Source organism: Lepus europaeus, chromosome 1 (assembly GCF_033115175.1).
Source record: "Lepus europaeus isolate LE1 chromosome 1, mLepTim1.pri, whole genome shotgun sequence".
Classification (NCBI taxonomy): domain Eukaryota; kingdom Metazoa; phylum Chordata; class Mammalia; order Lagomorpha; family Leporidae; genus Lepus; species Lepus europaeus.
The window spans coordinates 61,517,259-61,534,652 of NC_084827.1; the positions used below are offsets into that span (position 1 = coordinate 61,517,259).

The window sequence follows — 17,394 nt, forward strand, 5'->3', positions numbered from 1 at the left end:
AAGAAAAAATAAAAGTACAAAGATATTACTCTGCTATTTTTTCATCACTTTAAAAGATAGCTGTCTGGGGCCAGCGCTGTGCCATAGCGGCTAAAGCTGCCGCCTGCAGTGCCGGCATCCCATATGGGCACTGGTTCTAGTCCTGGCTGCTCCATTTCCGATCCAGCTCTCTGCTATGGCCTGGGAAAGCGGCCCCTGTAGCCGCGTGGCAGATCCGGAAGCTCCTGGCTCCTAGCTTCGGATCGGCGCAGCTCCAGCCATTGCGGCCAATTGGGGAGTGAACCAGTGGATAGAAGACCTCCCTCTCCCTCTCCCTCTCTGCTTCTCCTTCTCTCTGTGTAACTGACTTTCAAATAAATAAATAAATCTTTAAAAAAAAAGATAGCTGTTTAAAGCAAACAGCATAGAAACGCAACTTGGGGTCATGGATATAGAAGTAAGGTATTACAACACTAGCACAAAAGGAAGGAATACAGAATATGCAAATACTGCTGCATGAATCTTCAAGGGTGGGGAAGCTTTTTTCCACCAAGGGCCATTTGGATATTTATAACATCATTCGTGGGCCATATGAAACTATCAACCTAAAAATTAGCCTACTACAGGTTCACTGAATTTTGAGTCCCACCTGTGGTTGCTTTGGCAGGGCCAGATCACATAATTTCCAGGGCCTTATCATGGCTGTGGGCCAAAGGTTCCCAAGCCCTGCTTTACATGTATTGCTTACATATGGTGGGTTTTCAAAAAAATGTGAGGAAACTGTAGGGATCACAAAATTTTTTGCACCAAAATATACTTAACTTCTAATTTCATTTCCCATGAACTTTTTGAAGTACTCTTATAAAGTACAAATACTCACATTCTGGCCTTGGTGACCATTATAATCATATTCCCACTATTTCAAGGAAGATATCCCCATTCATGTTCCTACAAATGAACTGCTCCCAATTTTCAGACTATGGCATAGTTTCTCACACACTTCATCTCCTTAACTGATGAATTTCTACCCACATTTACGACCCAGTTATTATGCTAGACTATAATTATTTCTCCATATATCATTCTACCCATTATACTATGTCTTATGAGGTCATGCTGAAATTTCAGTAGGAGTCACTCAACAAGGATATATGGAATGAGTGGATGAAAAAAATGACTAGCTGGGTGCAGTAGGTTAATCCTTCACCTACGGCACCAGCATCCCATATGGGTGCCAGTTCTAGTCCTGGCTGCTCCTCTTCCAATCCATCTCTCTGCTGTGGCCTGGGAAAGCAATAGAGGATGTAACAAGTCCCTGGGCCCCTGCACCAGCATGGGAGACCAGGAAGCAGCACCTGGCTCCTGGCTTTGGATCAGCACAGCTCTGGCCATTGCAGCCATTTGGGGAGTGAACCAGAAGATGGAAGACCTTTCTTTCTGTCTCTCCCTCTCACTATCTGTAACTCTACCTCTCAAATAAATAAATAAATCCTTAAAAAAAAAAGAGCATAATTATATCAAGTAATTAGCAGGAAAGCTATGCTTATAGCTCATATTCCAACCACCTTTACAAACATCATTACCTCTTTTTGAGAAGTCTGTCTCAAAGTCTGCTTGGTATTTACTCCTCTTAATACTACAAATTTTGGTGAAAATTCTGCTAAAATATGCCAATTTCTATTACTTACAACGGCTGGGTGGGCTGATGTCCATCACAGTCAAGGTAGGATTCTCTATGTCACTTCCTCTTCTTCTTATTCGACTATCATCATACTCCGGGGTAAAGATACTGCTTCCACTACTGGTACTTAAGGAGTGATCAGTAGGACTGAAACTCACAGGAGACCGGAAGCTGGTCCCCTGGGTCCTTCTGGCTCTTGGAAAAGTTTTACGACCTACAAAATGAAAAACAAGAAATATTTTATACCTTTTATCAATATCCTGTACTATTAAAATATTTAAATTTGTAATGTAGGGAACTTTTGTTCTATGACTAGGCTGCGAAACAAACAGCAGTTTGTAGGAGGCAAGGATGTGTATGGGGAATTAACAGTAATTTATTCCAACTCAAACAATCACTTAGGGTGAAATGTACACATATAAAAATAACAAAATAGGACTCTCGCATTTCTGGATAAAAAGGAGAAAAATATTTTATTCTTATTTCTAATAATTTTAACATATAAAACAAACACTGCAAAAGTTTATAGGTAGTATTTCTGTCTTTAAGGGGCAATGTGAGTATAAATTTCATCTTCAAGAAGTAATTTTCTGAATAAAATAATTTTTAAATTTCTCCTTTTAAGAGAAAGAGAAGTACGGTAAGTTGACATAAAGCTAAAATACTATTATGGTTTTATTTAAAGACAAATTTTCTCAAAAAAAAAAAAAAAGTGTCTTTTAACCAGGATACTAAGTGATTCTGAAACCAATTTATTTCTAATAGTATTACACAAATACAGGACTTTGAATTTTTTTCATTTATTTTATTATTTTTGATATTTTTAACAAAGTGTTCGTAAAGTCTAATTGTCAATAACTTACCATCATTATACTCTTGGTGGTGATATGAAATATGATACCTTCTTGGATATGTTCCTCCTTTTCCAAATTTCTCAAAGATAGGGTTATCATAATCTATTATGACAGATAAGAAAGTTTTATGTTGTACAAAAGTCAAATATTTTTAGTGATGAAAATCATATTTTAAAGTTTCTGAAGAACTAGATCTGTGGTGCAGTAGGTTAAGTTACAGCCTGTGATGCCGGATCCCATATCAGAGCACCAGTTAGAGTCCTAGCTGCTCCACTTCCAATCCAGCTCCCTGCTAAATATGCCTGTGAAGGTAGCCGAAGATGGCCCAACTATTTAGACCCCTGCCACCCATATGGGAGACCTGGATGCAGTTCCTGGTTCCTCAGCCCTGATCACTGTGGCCTTTTGGGAGTGAACCAGCACATGACAGATCTCTTTCTCTGTGTCACTCTGCCTTTCAAAAAATTTATTTCAAAAAATTTGTAAGAAAGGAAATAACTACCTCCCTGAGAAGCAGTTTGCCAAGGCTTTAAAAAAAATGCTTTTGATTTGGGGGATACACATTTGGTACAGTGGTTAAGTTGTGGCTTGAGACATCTGCATTCTATATCAGAATGACTAGGTTCAAGCCCTGGCTCTGATTTCAATTGCAGCTTCCTGTTAATGTGTACCATGGGAGGCAGCAGGTGATAGTTCAAGTACTTGGGTTCCTGCTACTCATGTGAGACACCCAGATTCAGTTCCAGGCTCCCCATTTTGGCCTGGTTGCTGTTTTAGGCTTCTGGGGAAGGAACCAGGAGATGGGAGATCTGCCTCTCTCTGGCTCTCTGCCTTTCAAGTTTTTTAATAAATAAAATGAAAAATTTTTTAAAATCTTTGATTTTTCGAACATTTCTCCTCTTCCTCCCAACGAAAACATTACCCAATGACACAAACAATTATAATTTATATAGTCTAACCTGAAAATTCCTGATGATTATCTGGATAGCTCTGTGCCCTAGGCATTCGTGACTTTGGATAGCTCTCTCTAAAAACAGAAAATGTCACATTAAGTTAAGAGAAAGTATATAAACAGGATATTTTAAAAACATCTTTAAACAGTATATCTGGTCTTTATTTCTAGGCATATAGTACCTAAAATCTTTATAATCTTTAAAGTGATAAGTGTTTTATATGCTAATAAGCTAACTGCTCCCTGCCCCTTAGTAGATTTAAGATGCGGGCTGGTCATGGAAAAGACCAATACAGGGTTTGGGACTTTCAGTTCTATCCACAACTTCCATGGATAGGGCCAAAGCAAAAAAGTTGAATGCCAGCTGGGTTCTATGGAGTAGTAGGTTAAGCAATTCCTTGGGATGACCATAACCCGCATCAGAGTGCCAGTGCAAGTTCCAGCTCTGCTGCTAATGATCCAGCTCCTTGCTAATGATCCTGTAATGTAGATGACAGCACCTGATGTCAAGTTCCAGGTTGCTGGGTCCTGCCTGGCCCAGCCCTGGTTTTTGTGGGTGAACTAGGGAACAGAGTATCTTCTCTGTCATTCTTACTTTCAAGTAGATGAAAATAAATAATTGTAACTTTACTTATTAAAAAAAAAAGTTGATCACCAATAGCCAATGATGTACTCAATTCTGTCCACGAAATGTAGCCTCCATGAAACCCAAAAGGACAGGTTTTGGAGAGCTTCCTGTAGGTGAACACATGGAGGTTCCTAGAGAATGCTGTATCCTGAGAGGGCCTAGAGGCTCCCCATACTTGGTCCTATATTTCTCTCCCTCTGCTAATCATTGGTGTTTCCCTCAGTTCTGTGAGCTGCTCTATGTAGCGAACTAATGGAATCCGAGGAGATGTTGTGGGAACCGAAAATTATAGTTGCTCAGCTAGATGTAGAGGTAAAACAGCCTGGGGCTTAAAACTGGCATGGCAGGAGTGAGTCTTAAAGACTGATACCTCAACCTGTGGGATCTGACACTGTCTCCAGCCGGAATTAAACTGAATTAGAAGACCTGGCTGGTGCCCACTACAACTGATTCCTTGCTTAGTTTGTGAGGAAAAATCCCACACATTTGGTAGGAGTTATTTATCTTATATCCTCAGAATATGTGCTAACAAAGGAGCTCACTCAGAAATGTTAACATACCTAAATAAAGATAAATTTCTTAAATACTTATATGGTCCATGTAGGGAAAAAAACCCCTGGCTTTTAAAATTAACTTGTAGAATATAATGGTAAAAATTATGTATTTCGCATTCACTGGTGCTTAAAAACATCTGTGTTTCAATTCAAGCTCTGCTACTTAACTGTGTAACCTTGGCAAATCAACCTGAGGTTGTTCCACATCTATAAAAAGGACATAAGTTCTAAGTCATCATAAGTAAACAAGTGAAATGTTAACAAAAATGCCTTGCAAATATTAAGTACTCAACATGTAATTTTCTTATTACCACCTTTGATTTCTTAAATGTCTACCTTGAGGTATTTGACACAGACAGAGGCTGCATATATATGGATAAGAAAAACTTAAGTGGACATTACCAAAAAGTATGTAATCTTTACAGAATCTGCTGTCACACAACAATCTCAAAGGAGTTTAAACAAGAAAAGATTTTAATATTCACCCATGTGTTACAAAGTGACTACCATGAACACTGTCCTTCTCAGACCAGGAGAGGGAGCACTTCTAATAAACAATTCACAGCCCCAACTTGATCCCTCTCATATTCCTCAACAGCTATTTCACAAAAAAAGTTTTAAAATACTTGAAATGACAAGCAACACACTAGGCCACAATGACCAAGAATGTAAGTTATTTTGAGTCTGGTATCAGAATGAAAATAATCATGAATAGGTGGAACTCAAGAAATTTCCAAATTCAAACATACTAATGAAAACTGACAGCAGTTTCACACACACAGTTTTAAATGTAGGGGCCAGTGTGGTGGCACTGTAACACCAGCATCCCATTCCAGAGCGCTGATTTGCATCCTGGCTGCTTCACTTCTGATCCAGCTCCCTGCTAATGCGCCTGAGAAAGTACTTGGGTCTCTGCCATCCACGTGGAGACCTTAACAGCGTTCCAGACTCCTGGCTTCAGCCTGGCCCAGTCTCGGCCACTGCAGCCATTTGAGGAATAAGCCAGAAGGAAGGTCTCTTTCTGTTCCATTGTCACTGAACTTTTCAAATAAATAAATCTTTATAAAAATTTTAAAATAATAATAATGGTAAATATACAGAAATTCTAAGTGTGCATTCACCTTCAATGAACACACTTTTGGCACCTTCAATGAACACACTTTTGGCAAGCAGAAAAATAATAAACATACTGAATTCCTTAAGGATAAAGGATTTATCCAAGGTGGGAAAAATTCATTTGCCATTAGTGTAGACATACATCAGTTAATTATTCAGCTAAATACAGCACAAAAGTTACTGATAATATATACTAACTGTATGTTCATTTATCCACAACTATTCAAAAAACAAAAGTATTATCAATTACCCATCCAAAGGACTATCAAGTGATGGACAACTTCCTGAGCCAGAATTTTCAGGACTACTTAAAGATAATGGATCCAGCATCTAGGAAAACAAGAGAGTTCTGCCATGATTTGATCTGACATAACCCAAAGCTGCCTTTTTAAAATTGCTCTATTGAGGTGTAATTTACGTAACATAAAACTCATCCATCCAAAGTACACAATTCAATGGCTTTTAGTAATACTGTAATACTGAGAGTGTGCCACCCTCACCATAGCTTTAGAACATTTTCAGTACCTCCAAGAGAAATCCCATCCCAAAAAGGTCTCTTGTAGGTAAACCACAACTTCAAAACTTCTTAAAAGAAAATACACTTTCTCTAGAAACTATTAGCTAAATAATTAAAAGTTAAAACACATTACATATTTTTGTCTCCTTAAAACTGAACAACAGCCACACATGAATGGAATCTGGATAATAAGACAACTGCTACCTCATTACAAAATGTAAACTACTGTAGCCATGCAAGCACCCAGTGCAATGTTAAGTATACCTGTTTTATCTACTGAAATGCTTCTGTATTTTAAAAAATGTTTTTACTTCATAAAATTTGTAGTTTCACTCTTTCAAATGTCAAAAAATATCAATGTTAGCTAATGCTAGGATTTTAAAACAAAACTTTTGTTAATTTATTCTTCTGTGAATAAGCAATATAAGAAAATCAGTCTTAGTCCAGCTTTCTTTATACGTTAATTGATACAGAACACTTCAGTGGGCAGTTTCCTTTAAGAAGGCAGAAGTGAGCCTGGAGAAAAGGTCACATACACACACACACACACACTCTCCCTACCAAATCACACTGCACCTGACAATGTATCTGAACAAAAAGGAAAGCAACATTAAGCTTCTGCTTACTTGGTCCATGCTCTCTGGAATGAACTCTCCTTCACTGTTGATGCTAGTGAATGACCCGTTCCGGGCAACCTGGTGTAATTCATCTGGAATGTATCCTGGGGGAGGGGAGCTCCTGTCTCTACTAGTGGAACCTCAAAGGAGAAAAATTAATGTGCATTTTTATAAATACCAGCAAGGAAATAAAATTTTGTTTTAACTGAATAGGTTGTATTTCTGAACTACATCAAAAGCAATTTTAGCAAATGAATCCAGTGTTTGTTAAAACTTAACAGAATGTTTATGTTTGTAAAACTAGAAATGTTTCTGTGCCCTTCATAAGCTCCCACCCTACTCCCTGTAATATTCAGTTAATACTTATTAGGTAGTACGTTCTCCTGAGTGCTGACAGCTGTATCACGGGCTGATAATGCACATTTTTAGATATGCTTGATATGCTGCTTCTGAACTTCCAGAGGCCACTGGTACCCTAGCACATGCTAGTTGTTAACCTAACTGATGGGCGGCATTATGATATAGTGAAAGGATAAGGGCTCTGGAGTATTCCAGTGTACATCCCACCTCTGGCTATTTACCAGTAGCTATGTCTCTGTATAAATTACACAATCTTCATTAGCCCATTTTCCTCATCTGCAAACATGAAAATAAAACTCTTCTGTGCATGGGTGTTGTGATCACAAAATCATTCATAATGAATGTGGTCTATGCATATTTGGCTCCGTGATATTCTTTCCATTCACTCTCTTTAATCTTTAGAAATCTGAAGTGAAATTACTTCTTTGTCATTTAGCCCTATATAAGAGTATTTATAATTTTCAATCTTGCATTTTATTTTGGGGTACTTAAAAATCAGGCTTTTTCTGTGGCAAATCTTATCCTGGAATTTAAATTTATTAGTAGTTTAGAAAAATAGAGGAGCAAGAGTTGTGCTTAAGCTTGCAACACCAGCACCCTATATGAACACCAGTTCATGTCCCAGATGCTCTTTTTTTTTTTTTTTTAAGAGTTATTAACTTATTTGAAATGCAGAGTTAGAGAGAGGCAGAGGCAGAGAGAGATCTTCCATCCACTAGTTGACTCCCCAAATGGCCCCAATGGGCCAGAGCTGGGTGGATCCGAAGGCCAGGAGCCTAGAGATGCTCCCAAGTCTCCCACATGGGGTGGAGGGGCCCAGGCACTTGGGCTATCTTCTACTGCTTTCCCAGGCCATAAGAGAGAGCTAGATCAGAAATGGAGCAGCTAGGACTCAAACCAGCACCCATAAGGGATGTGGCACTGCAGGTGGTGGCTTTACCCACTACACCACAGCACCCTCCCCACCTCCAGTTGCTCCACTTCTGATCCAGCTTCCCCTGGGAAAGCAGCAGAAGATAGCCCAAGTACTTGGGCCCTTGACATACATGTGAGAGATCCAGAAGGATTTCCTGACTCCTGGCTTGGACCAAGCCCTGCTCTGGTCATCAAGATCATTTGGGGAGTGAACCAGCAGCAGTGTGTGTGTGTGTGTGTGTATATGTGCATGTGCGCACACGTGTGTGTATAAGTGTCTCCCTCTATCTCTGTAACTCTGCTTTTCAAATGAGTACACAAATCTTTAAAAAAAATTTTATTCGAGGGGCCAGCGCTGTGGTATAGTAGGTTAAGCCTCCACCTGTGGCACCAGTATCCCATATAGGCAATGGTTCAAGTCTTCGCTGCTCTGCTTCTAATCCAGCTCTCTACTAATGGCCTGGGAAAGCAGTGGAAGATAGCCCAAGTGCTTGGGGCCCTGCACCCACGTGAAAGACTCGGAGGAAGCTCCTGGTTCCTAGCTTCGGATCAGCCCAACACTGGTTGTTGCAGCAATTTGGGGACTGAACCAGCAGATTGAAGACCTTTCTGTCTCTCCCTCTCTCTGCCTGTAACTCTGCCTCTCAAATAAATAAGTAAATCTCTAAAAAAATTTTTTTATTCAAAAAAGCAGGTAGACAGACAGAGCTGCCACCTGCTAATTCACTCTCCAAACGCCTATAAAGACTCAAACCAGGAGCCAGGAACTCAATTCATTTCTCCAATGTAGGCGGCAGGAATTGAATTACTTGAGCCATCACCACCACCTCCCAGGGTTTGCATTGGTGGGGAGCTGGAATCACCAAGCTGGAACTGGGCATCAAACCCAGACACTCCAATATAGGACTCAGATGTACTAAGTGATGTCTAAAATGATAGGCCAAATGTCCAGTCCAAGTCAAATTTAAGGCAAAAGGGCTTTAGCCTTATATAAAGGGGTCATTTTAAATGAATGCCAGCATTCATTAGTGAGACAGGCAGAAAAACAGCAAAGTACATATCAAGAGAAGCGCATAAAAGAAATCACCTACACTTCTCTATAAAATGATTAGAGGCTGAACTTTGAGTCAGTGCCAATTTAGGTTCTACAAATAACTATAGCCACAAAGATCATATTGGGCCCTATTGTTTTTATTCTTACATATACCCTTATTTATAAAAGGTCAATATATTTAATTACTAAAAGGAGACAGGGAAGAAAAATGGTTATGAAAACCCCTTTATCTCCTAACTTGACGGCCCATTTGTCTTCACTCTTGTTAGTAATGGATCTATCAGTCCACACTTGCCTCAGATCTGCACACTGGCCTACACCTCCACCCCAAAGGAAGATTTCCTCTTGCTTCCCTTTATGAAGATAATTAAAGGTAATAATTACCAATAATCAAGGAAAAACAGTAACGGTCATATGTATGTATCAAAGCCATTCCAAGTTTAAAGTAATGCCAATAAAAGACTAGCGATTCTATATAATTTCCAATTTCTTCTTACTCTGGCACTTAAGTCAAACAACAAGAACATTTATTAGTAGATTAAGGTATTTGGTAGAATTTTAATTCAAAATGAATTCAAAATGTCAATTCAGCTGGGGCATTTGACTTGCTCTGTCTAATGCAATGAAAATGAACTGGCAACTTACTTCAAAATATAGGTATTATAAAGTGGTAAGAAACAGATAAAGAAATGCACAACTAAAAGTAGTCATGCTTTCCAGAGTCAGCAGTATAGAGTACTTTACAAGAGTTCTCTCAACAATCCAATGAGCTAAAGACAAATTTACTGGTCTGGTGGCTGCTGGGTTAATTAGAGTGCTCAATGATTCAGATACCAGCTTTCTTACCTATCATAGACAGCCGTTTTTTCCTTTCTGCTCCAAATACTGTGTTATCCAAATCTTCTAGTGATGTTAATGGTTCTACAGTAGTAGCCTACAGAGGATAAGTGACAATTCTAATGTTATTCTTCCCCTTCAGGACTTTTACATAGAATCCTCTTCCCTACCAAACACAATCTAACTATTCTATATTGTTTATGGGCCTTAGCAAACCTTACACTCTTTGAAACTTTAATTAACACAATTCTTCCCAAACTGTCAGTTTCTGTTAGTTTCACATACTCAAAATATTATACTTATTTGTAATTTTTGACTTGTGGTTTTGAAGAGCAAAGTTATTGAAACAATAGCAATTAAAGTGTGTACTTTTACATTTATTCATATTGAAAATACAGTGATGATTACATAATGTAACTGTTTCAAACATTGGATTTTATAGGCTTAAATCCTACAATTATTAATGAAAAAAATTCCAATTCATACCTGTACATTACCATTTATTACAAGCAATATTTTGAGGCTCTTCATATGAATACTACGATCCAACAGTTCCACAGCTTTATCCAAGTCATCTTGGGTAGTTAATGGAATTACCAACTAAACAAAAAGGAACATAAAGAATCATACAGCCATCTCATCAGGTCAAGCTCTCCAATGGTTATCTCCATTACTAGGGCATTACAAATTTCAAAATACCTTGCTCTTTGATATGTTACTACAATGAAAGTCTGAATAAGTACGTGACTCTATATTGTTTTGCTCTCCCCATGCTGCTACCAGTAAAATCTCAGGATACAGCTAAATATTTTTAAATTTAGCTGTTAATTACATAAAGATTAATTTTCTAAGATTCTTCCACAATATTGTCAAATATAACTTACAAAATATTCATCCCCAAATGACATTAAGGAGTACCACACAAACTGTATAAAATAAAGGTATGACTTTTCATCTGCACAGATGAAACTCTCAGTGCTTTTTCCAATAGTAAATACAGATTTGCGCTCATGCCCAGTGCGCTCCTTGACACACCAACACCCACAGCATCTGTGACAGCTGCCGTAGAGGACTGCCACAAGCAACCTACATGCCATCTGTAGTCCACCTGGGGTTTGCCTCTCTGACCCTGCTGGCCTGAGCACTGTTGTTGCAAGAAACCAAATGGGTCAGTCATCCCATCAACTCTAAATGTGGAAATATGCTTTCATCAATTCTCTCATGGATCAGCTATTACACAGGAAAAAAGCACCAAAGAGGTCTGTGAGAAAAAGTATGATGCATACATTTTAAGAAAATCAAAATACTTTTAAAATGTCAACTTAGTAGCTTAAGAAGACTGTCAATAACTTCAAAGTATATTCAACTTTATTGAAAAACAAACAGAAGTAAACAAGTGAACATATTCCACTCGCCCTTATTAGTAGAGCCTATGAGTCACTCAAATCGAAGGCCTACATAGTTTGGGATTCCCTACAATACCTTGTGAACAAGGACCTATGCACATTAGCAATAACCACAGAGCACAGCAAAGAGAAGAGACTTGGTAAATGTTATTTAATAAATATCATGTAGGGGAAGAAGGCACTTCAGGAACAATGGGTTAAGCCATCTCCTATGACATTGGCATCCCATATAGCACTGGTTCAAATCCTGGCTGCTCCACTTCTGATCCAGCTCCCCGCTAACATGCCTGGGAAAGCAGCAGAAGATGGCTCAAGTGCTTGGGCCCCTGCCACCCATGTGGAAGACCCAGATGGAGTTCCAGGCACTGGCTTCAGTCAGACTCAGGCTCAGCCAACTGCAGCTACTTGGGGAGTGAAACAGTAGATGGAAGATGGATCTCTTTCTCTTTCAAATAAATAGATACATCTTAAAAAATAAACAAACAAATAGATAATCCAGAGGTGAAAGGTGAAAGTTTGAACCAAACCCACTAACTAGCAGGGCATACGTTCATTCTCTATGATTTCTATATGAGAAACACCCTTGTTTTTAAGAACTACAAAGGACTACCGTGAATTCCATCACACAGTCTGCTCACATTTACTGACTGGACACCTACAACCTAAGTCCCAACTTCTGTCTGAGGCTAATTTCATACTACTACAAGTTACCCAGCCACTGGATTCCGCTTTCTTTTTAAGAATTTGTTCCTAATGAAAAAATAATTATTAACTAATATTACACAAGTCTGATCTATTTATCTGCTTAATAAATTCCTTTCCTTCTCCTACGAGTTATGAATCAAATGGGCAATTTTGCTCCTCTCATTAATGGTCTTTTTTATAGTCTTGATGTGATTATCCCTATGTTCTAAGGTCACCTATTATAAACAGTAAAATCCAGAATGAGAGTCAAGAACAAGTCCGGGCTTATCTAAATTATAGTAAATAAAACAGAATTTTCATGCTTCGCAAATTCATTTCAGTATTATTCACGCAATCTCCCTTCAGCTAATTTTTGACATAACAGTTATATGTTAATATGAATCCTTTCCACAAAGGAAAAAAAAATTAGTTCAAGAACACAAGGAATAGAACTTAAATTTGAAATAAGTGAATTATCTTCTTGACTTTACATAGTAAAGTATGAAAATAGCCCATAGAAAGATTTTCTTGTTCTCATCTAAACTGAGAAAGAGCTCAGAAAATCTCCCACAAGAACAACTACAGTCAGCATGTTACTAGAAAAAACAAATCCAATCAATCCCAGCTTCAAATTCCTGGGTATTTCAATTCTGGTGAACTATAAGTTTATACAGTAATAGTTCATTCTGGGCCAGCACTGTGGCTCACTAGGCTAATCCTCCGCCTGTGGTGCCGGCACCCCAGGTTCTGGTCCCGACTGGGGCGCCGGATTCTGTCCCGGTTGCTCCTCTTCCAGGCCAGCTCTCTGCTGTGGCCTGGGAGTGCAGTGGAGGATGGCCCATGTCCTTGTGCCCTGCCACCCGCATGGGAGACCAGGAGGAAGCACCTGGCTTTTGGCTTCTGGCTTAAGATCAGTGCAGCATGCTGGCCGCAGCAGCCATTTGGGGGGTGAACCAACGGAAAAGAAAGACCTTTCTCTCTCTCTCTCACTAACTCTGCCTGTCAAAAAATAAAAAATAAAAAAAAAATAGTTCATTTTGAACAGTATGAATGATACTGTACCAGAAATAAATAAATAAGTGGAATAATATGCAGTATACATGAGTTTTTTATTTCTCTACAGGTCCACAAAACTAACACCTCTTGTAAGATTTTCCTTAGGGCCTGGAGCTGTGGTGCAGTAAGTTAAGCATCCACCTGTGGAGTTGGTATCCCATATGGGTGCCAGTCTGAGTTCTGGCTGCTCCATTTCCAATCCAGCTCTCTGCTATGGCCTGGGAAAGCAGCAGAAGATGGCCCAAGTCCTTGGGTTCCTGTACCGGCATGGGAGACCTGGAAGAAGCTCCTGGATCCTGGCTTCCAATCAACCCAGCTCTGGCGGTTGTGGCCATTTTGGGAGTGAAATAGCGGATGGAAGACTTTTCTCTCTCTCTCTCTCTGCCTATGCCTCTCTGTAACTCTGCCTCTCAGATAAACAAACAAATCTTAAAAAATAAAAATATAAAAAAAAAGAAACTGCAAGGCATCACTATAGTATAGTACTCGTCCCTTTGTGGATATTAAATGTTTTGGTTATGGATTTTTACTTTCTCAAAATATTCTCATCTCTGAGCTGTACGTGGTTTCTTTAGACAAGCTACATTAACATTTTCTTTTGCTTTAACTATTTAAGATCTAATATATTTAAATATTTTATTTACACTTTTTAAAATTGTATCTATTTATTTGCAAGGTAGAGTTACAGAGAAAGGCAGAGGCAGAGAGAGAGAGAAGTCTTCCAACTGCTGTTTAACTCCCCAGTTGGCCACAACGGCTGGAGCTGAGCTGATCCGAAGTCAGGAGCCAAGAGCTTCTTCCAGGTCTCCCAATGCGGGTGCAGGGACCCAAGGAGTTGGGCCATCCTTCACTGTTTTCCCAGGCTATAGCAGAGAGCTGGATCGGAAAAGGAGCAGTGGGGACTCAAATCAGAGCCCATATGGGATTCCGGCTCCATGTTAGCCCACTATGCCACAGCATGGACACCTTGCACTGATAAAGCACCTTCACATGTTTTCTTGCATTAATTTTTACTAAGCAGTCTGCTATCACTCTATCCCCACTTTATTTTTAAATTTTATTTATTTATTTGAGAGGTGGAGTTACAGAGAGAGAGAGTGACAGAGACAGAGAAAAAGGTCTTCCACCCACTGATTCACTCCCCAAATTGCCGCAAGAGCCAAAGCTGGGCTGATCCAAAGCCAGGAACCATGAGCCAGGAGCTTCCCCAGGGTCTCCCAACATGGCTACAGGAGCTCAAGCACTTCGGCCATCCTTCGTTGCTTTCCCAGGCCATAGTAGAGAGCTGGATTGGAAGAGGAGCAGCCGGGACCTGAACCAGTGCTCACGTGGGATGCCAGTACTGCAGGCAGAGGCTCAGCCCACTATGCCACACCGCAGGCCCCATGGCACTTTTCCTATTTCTGAAACACACACATCTTTTCCTCCTTAGGGTCTCTATATGCACTGCTCTCAAGCCACTCTCCCAATCAGCAAGGATCTCTGCCTGAAACTCTTTGTAGGATCGGCTTTTCATACTTAAGAGTTTCAGTATATTCTGTAGACAAATGAAAAACTCACTTATACCACATTTCATCCTGCTTACACAATTATTTCTGGCATTGCTCTTCTTTAATATTATAAATAGGACAGCTTCTGCCCTTGCCTTTATTCTTCATCACAACACTTTATACATTTTCTTCAGAGAATTTCCCATGTTTGAACAACCCACTTACCAGTCGTCTGCTTCTACACTAGTCTACAATGTTTCCTCTGTGAGGAGCTGCAATTCGTATCTCATTATATTAGGCCTCAAAAATCCAGTGATTATTTTGTAAATCAAGAAATTAAAATAACTACTAAATCATTCTTGTAAATTTTAAGATCACAAGACCTCACAGGATCTCAAAGACTGAAAGAAACCTTAGAGATCATCCAGCCCATCCTAATTTTACAAAAGACTAAAAAGGGATTGCCCCAGAATACAAAGCTCCTTAGTGCCAGGCAAGCATTCAACATCACATGTATTAATTCCTAAACATAAGCTTAAATTGCTAATCATGTCCTAACCAACACTAAAACAATCTTTTATGTTTTTTTTTGGACAGGCAGAGTGGACAGTGAGAGAGACAGAGACAGAGAGAAAAGTTTTCCTTTTTGCCATTGGTTCACCCTCCAATGGCTGCCGTGGCCGGCGCGCTGCACTGCGCTGATCCAAAGCCAGGAGCCAGGTGCTTCTCCTGGTCTCCCATGCGGGTGCAGGGCCCAAGCACTTGGGCCATCCTCCACTGCACTCCCGGGCCACAGCAGAGAGCTGGCCTAGAAGAGGGGCAACCAGGACAGAATCTGGCGCCCCGACCGGGACTAGAACCTGGTGTGCCAGTACCGCAGGCAGAGGATTAGCCTAGTGAGCCGCAGCGCTGGCAATCTTTTATGTTTTAACTAAACTGTTAAGACTGCCAAAGCTCTAATGTCTATAAACAAGTGTAGAATATGAGAAGAAAATAGTCCATCAAGAGTACAAATTAAGTATAAGACCAAATTTCAATGTAATATATATTTATTTCTATAATAGATTATCCATTCACTCACATTCCCAGTAAAACCTTCTATTATTTCCTACAATAGCAAAAATTTCAATCAGCTAAAATTCACAAATTTCCTTGAGAAATTCCTGACATATCATATACTTATCAATCTCTAAAAGAAAAAATCCTAAACACAGTCTTATAAACATAATACTTCCCAAAATAAGTACTAAAAATTAAATTATACATGATTACCTCATTATTGGTATAATGTAGATCCATAGACTGTCCAAAGGCAATTTTAGCTTTAGACCTCAGATCTTCCAGTTTAATTGGTCTGGGGAACTGAAGGATTCTATATGGGAAGAATTTTAAAATATTTTTATTTTCTTAGACATAAATAATATACTGGTACAGTTACCTCATTAGATAGATACAAAATGAAACTACATAAATGCTCACTTTTGTTAAACATCAAAACAGATTTTTAAAAAAATATGTATTACATATGTAAGTATCCGAGAGACAAAGAGAGAGCGAACAAGCTCCCATCTGCTAGGTTATTCCCCAAATGCCCACAGTGGCCAATATTCAGCCAGGCCAAGGTTACAAACCAGGCACACTACCCAGTAATCCATGTGGGTGGCAGGGGCTCCAGTACTTGGGCCATCTTCTGCTGCCTTCCCAAGCAGATTAGTAGGGAACTGGATTGCAAGTAGAACAGATGGGACTCAGACCTGTTCTCCAACATGAGATGCCTGCATTGAAGGTAGCTGTGCTACTACGCCAGCCCCCAGGAAATTTCCTTTTCAAAATTTGTATTAGAGAGAACAAACTTCAAAGTTTTTTGAGCTTTGTATTAAAAATATGTGCACTTGATCAAATTGTTATAGGGTTGGGAATTCTAGTGGTTAAGATGCCAGTTAGGATGCCCCCATCCTACCTTGGGGTGCCTGGGTTCAATTCCCTGATTAACTTCCTGTTAAAGCAAGTTACTCGAGCCATCAGCACTGCCTCCTAAGATCTGCACATGAACTATCTCTGTTGCTCTGTCTGCCTACCTCTGTCTCTCACTCTCCCTTTCAAATAAATAATTTATTTTAATTTTAAAAATAAAGAAGAAAGTGAATCTTTGGGGATTCAAATTTTGATGACTTTATCCTTATCCTCAACATTTTTGGGCATATGTCTCATGTAAGCATAACTCCAAAATAAATATTTTAAATGACTAAAATCTGTAATCCAAGTTTTAGTATTTTCTTCCTATGTCTCAAAAGACTGGCCTGTACTGTGCTCCGAGAGCATATTCTGCAAACCTGAAGACTACCATACTAGCCCAGACACTCCAAAAGAGACAGCATGTCTGCTGTGCTCATATTACCCCTTCTAGGACTGTCATAAGTAGGTACTCAATAAGTAGTAGTAAACCAGGTTTTTAGAATTGGGAAAACACGCATAAAAGAATCTTAACAAGGAAAGCCAATTTGATAACAATTATATGATTATTATCTAGTAAACTCACCTTTTTTCAGTGTTCTTGTATAAAACACACTTAGACCTTCAAGTTATATGATTTGTGAACTATGCTAAACTCCCTAAAACTAACAGGCTTTTCATTAACTTAATGGAAAACTCATAGCAGAAATGAAATCCTATCTTCTCTAACTCCTGTAGTTT

General features: G+C 39.2%; 1 protein-coding gene across 1 annotated transcript in view; it reads right to left on the bottom strand.

The window, feature by feature from the left end:
* Positions 1–17,394, bottom strand: part of MAP3K2 (mitogen-activated protein kinase kinase kinase 2) — an 83,214-nt gene that overhangs the window by 24,990 nt on the left and 40,830 nt on the right. Inside the window, exons 5-12 of the mRNA XM_062180273.1 lie at positions 15,973–16,072; positions 10,551–10,664; positions 10,074–10,161; positions 6,908–7,038; positions 6,015–6,094; positions 3,474–3,541; positions 2,524–2,616; positions 1,668–1,874 (exon numbers count right to left, since the gene is read on the bottom strand). Coding sequence (XP_062036257.1) covers positions 1,668–1,874; positions 2,524–2,616; positions 3,474–3,541; positions 6,015–6,094; positions 6,908–7,038; positions 10,074–10,161; positions 10,551–10,664; positions 15,973–16,072 — 881 coding nt within the window. The remainder of the gene's footprint in view (positions 1–1,667; positions 1,875–2,523; positions 2,617–3,473; positions 3,542–6,014; positions 6,095–6,907; positions 7,039–10,073; positions 10,162–10,550; positions 10,665–15,972; positions 16,073–17,394) is intronic.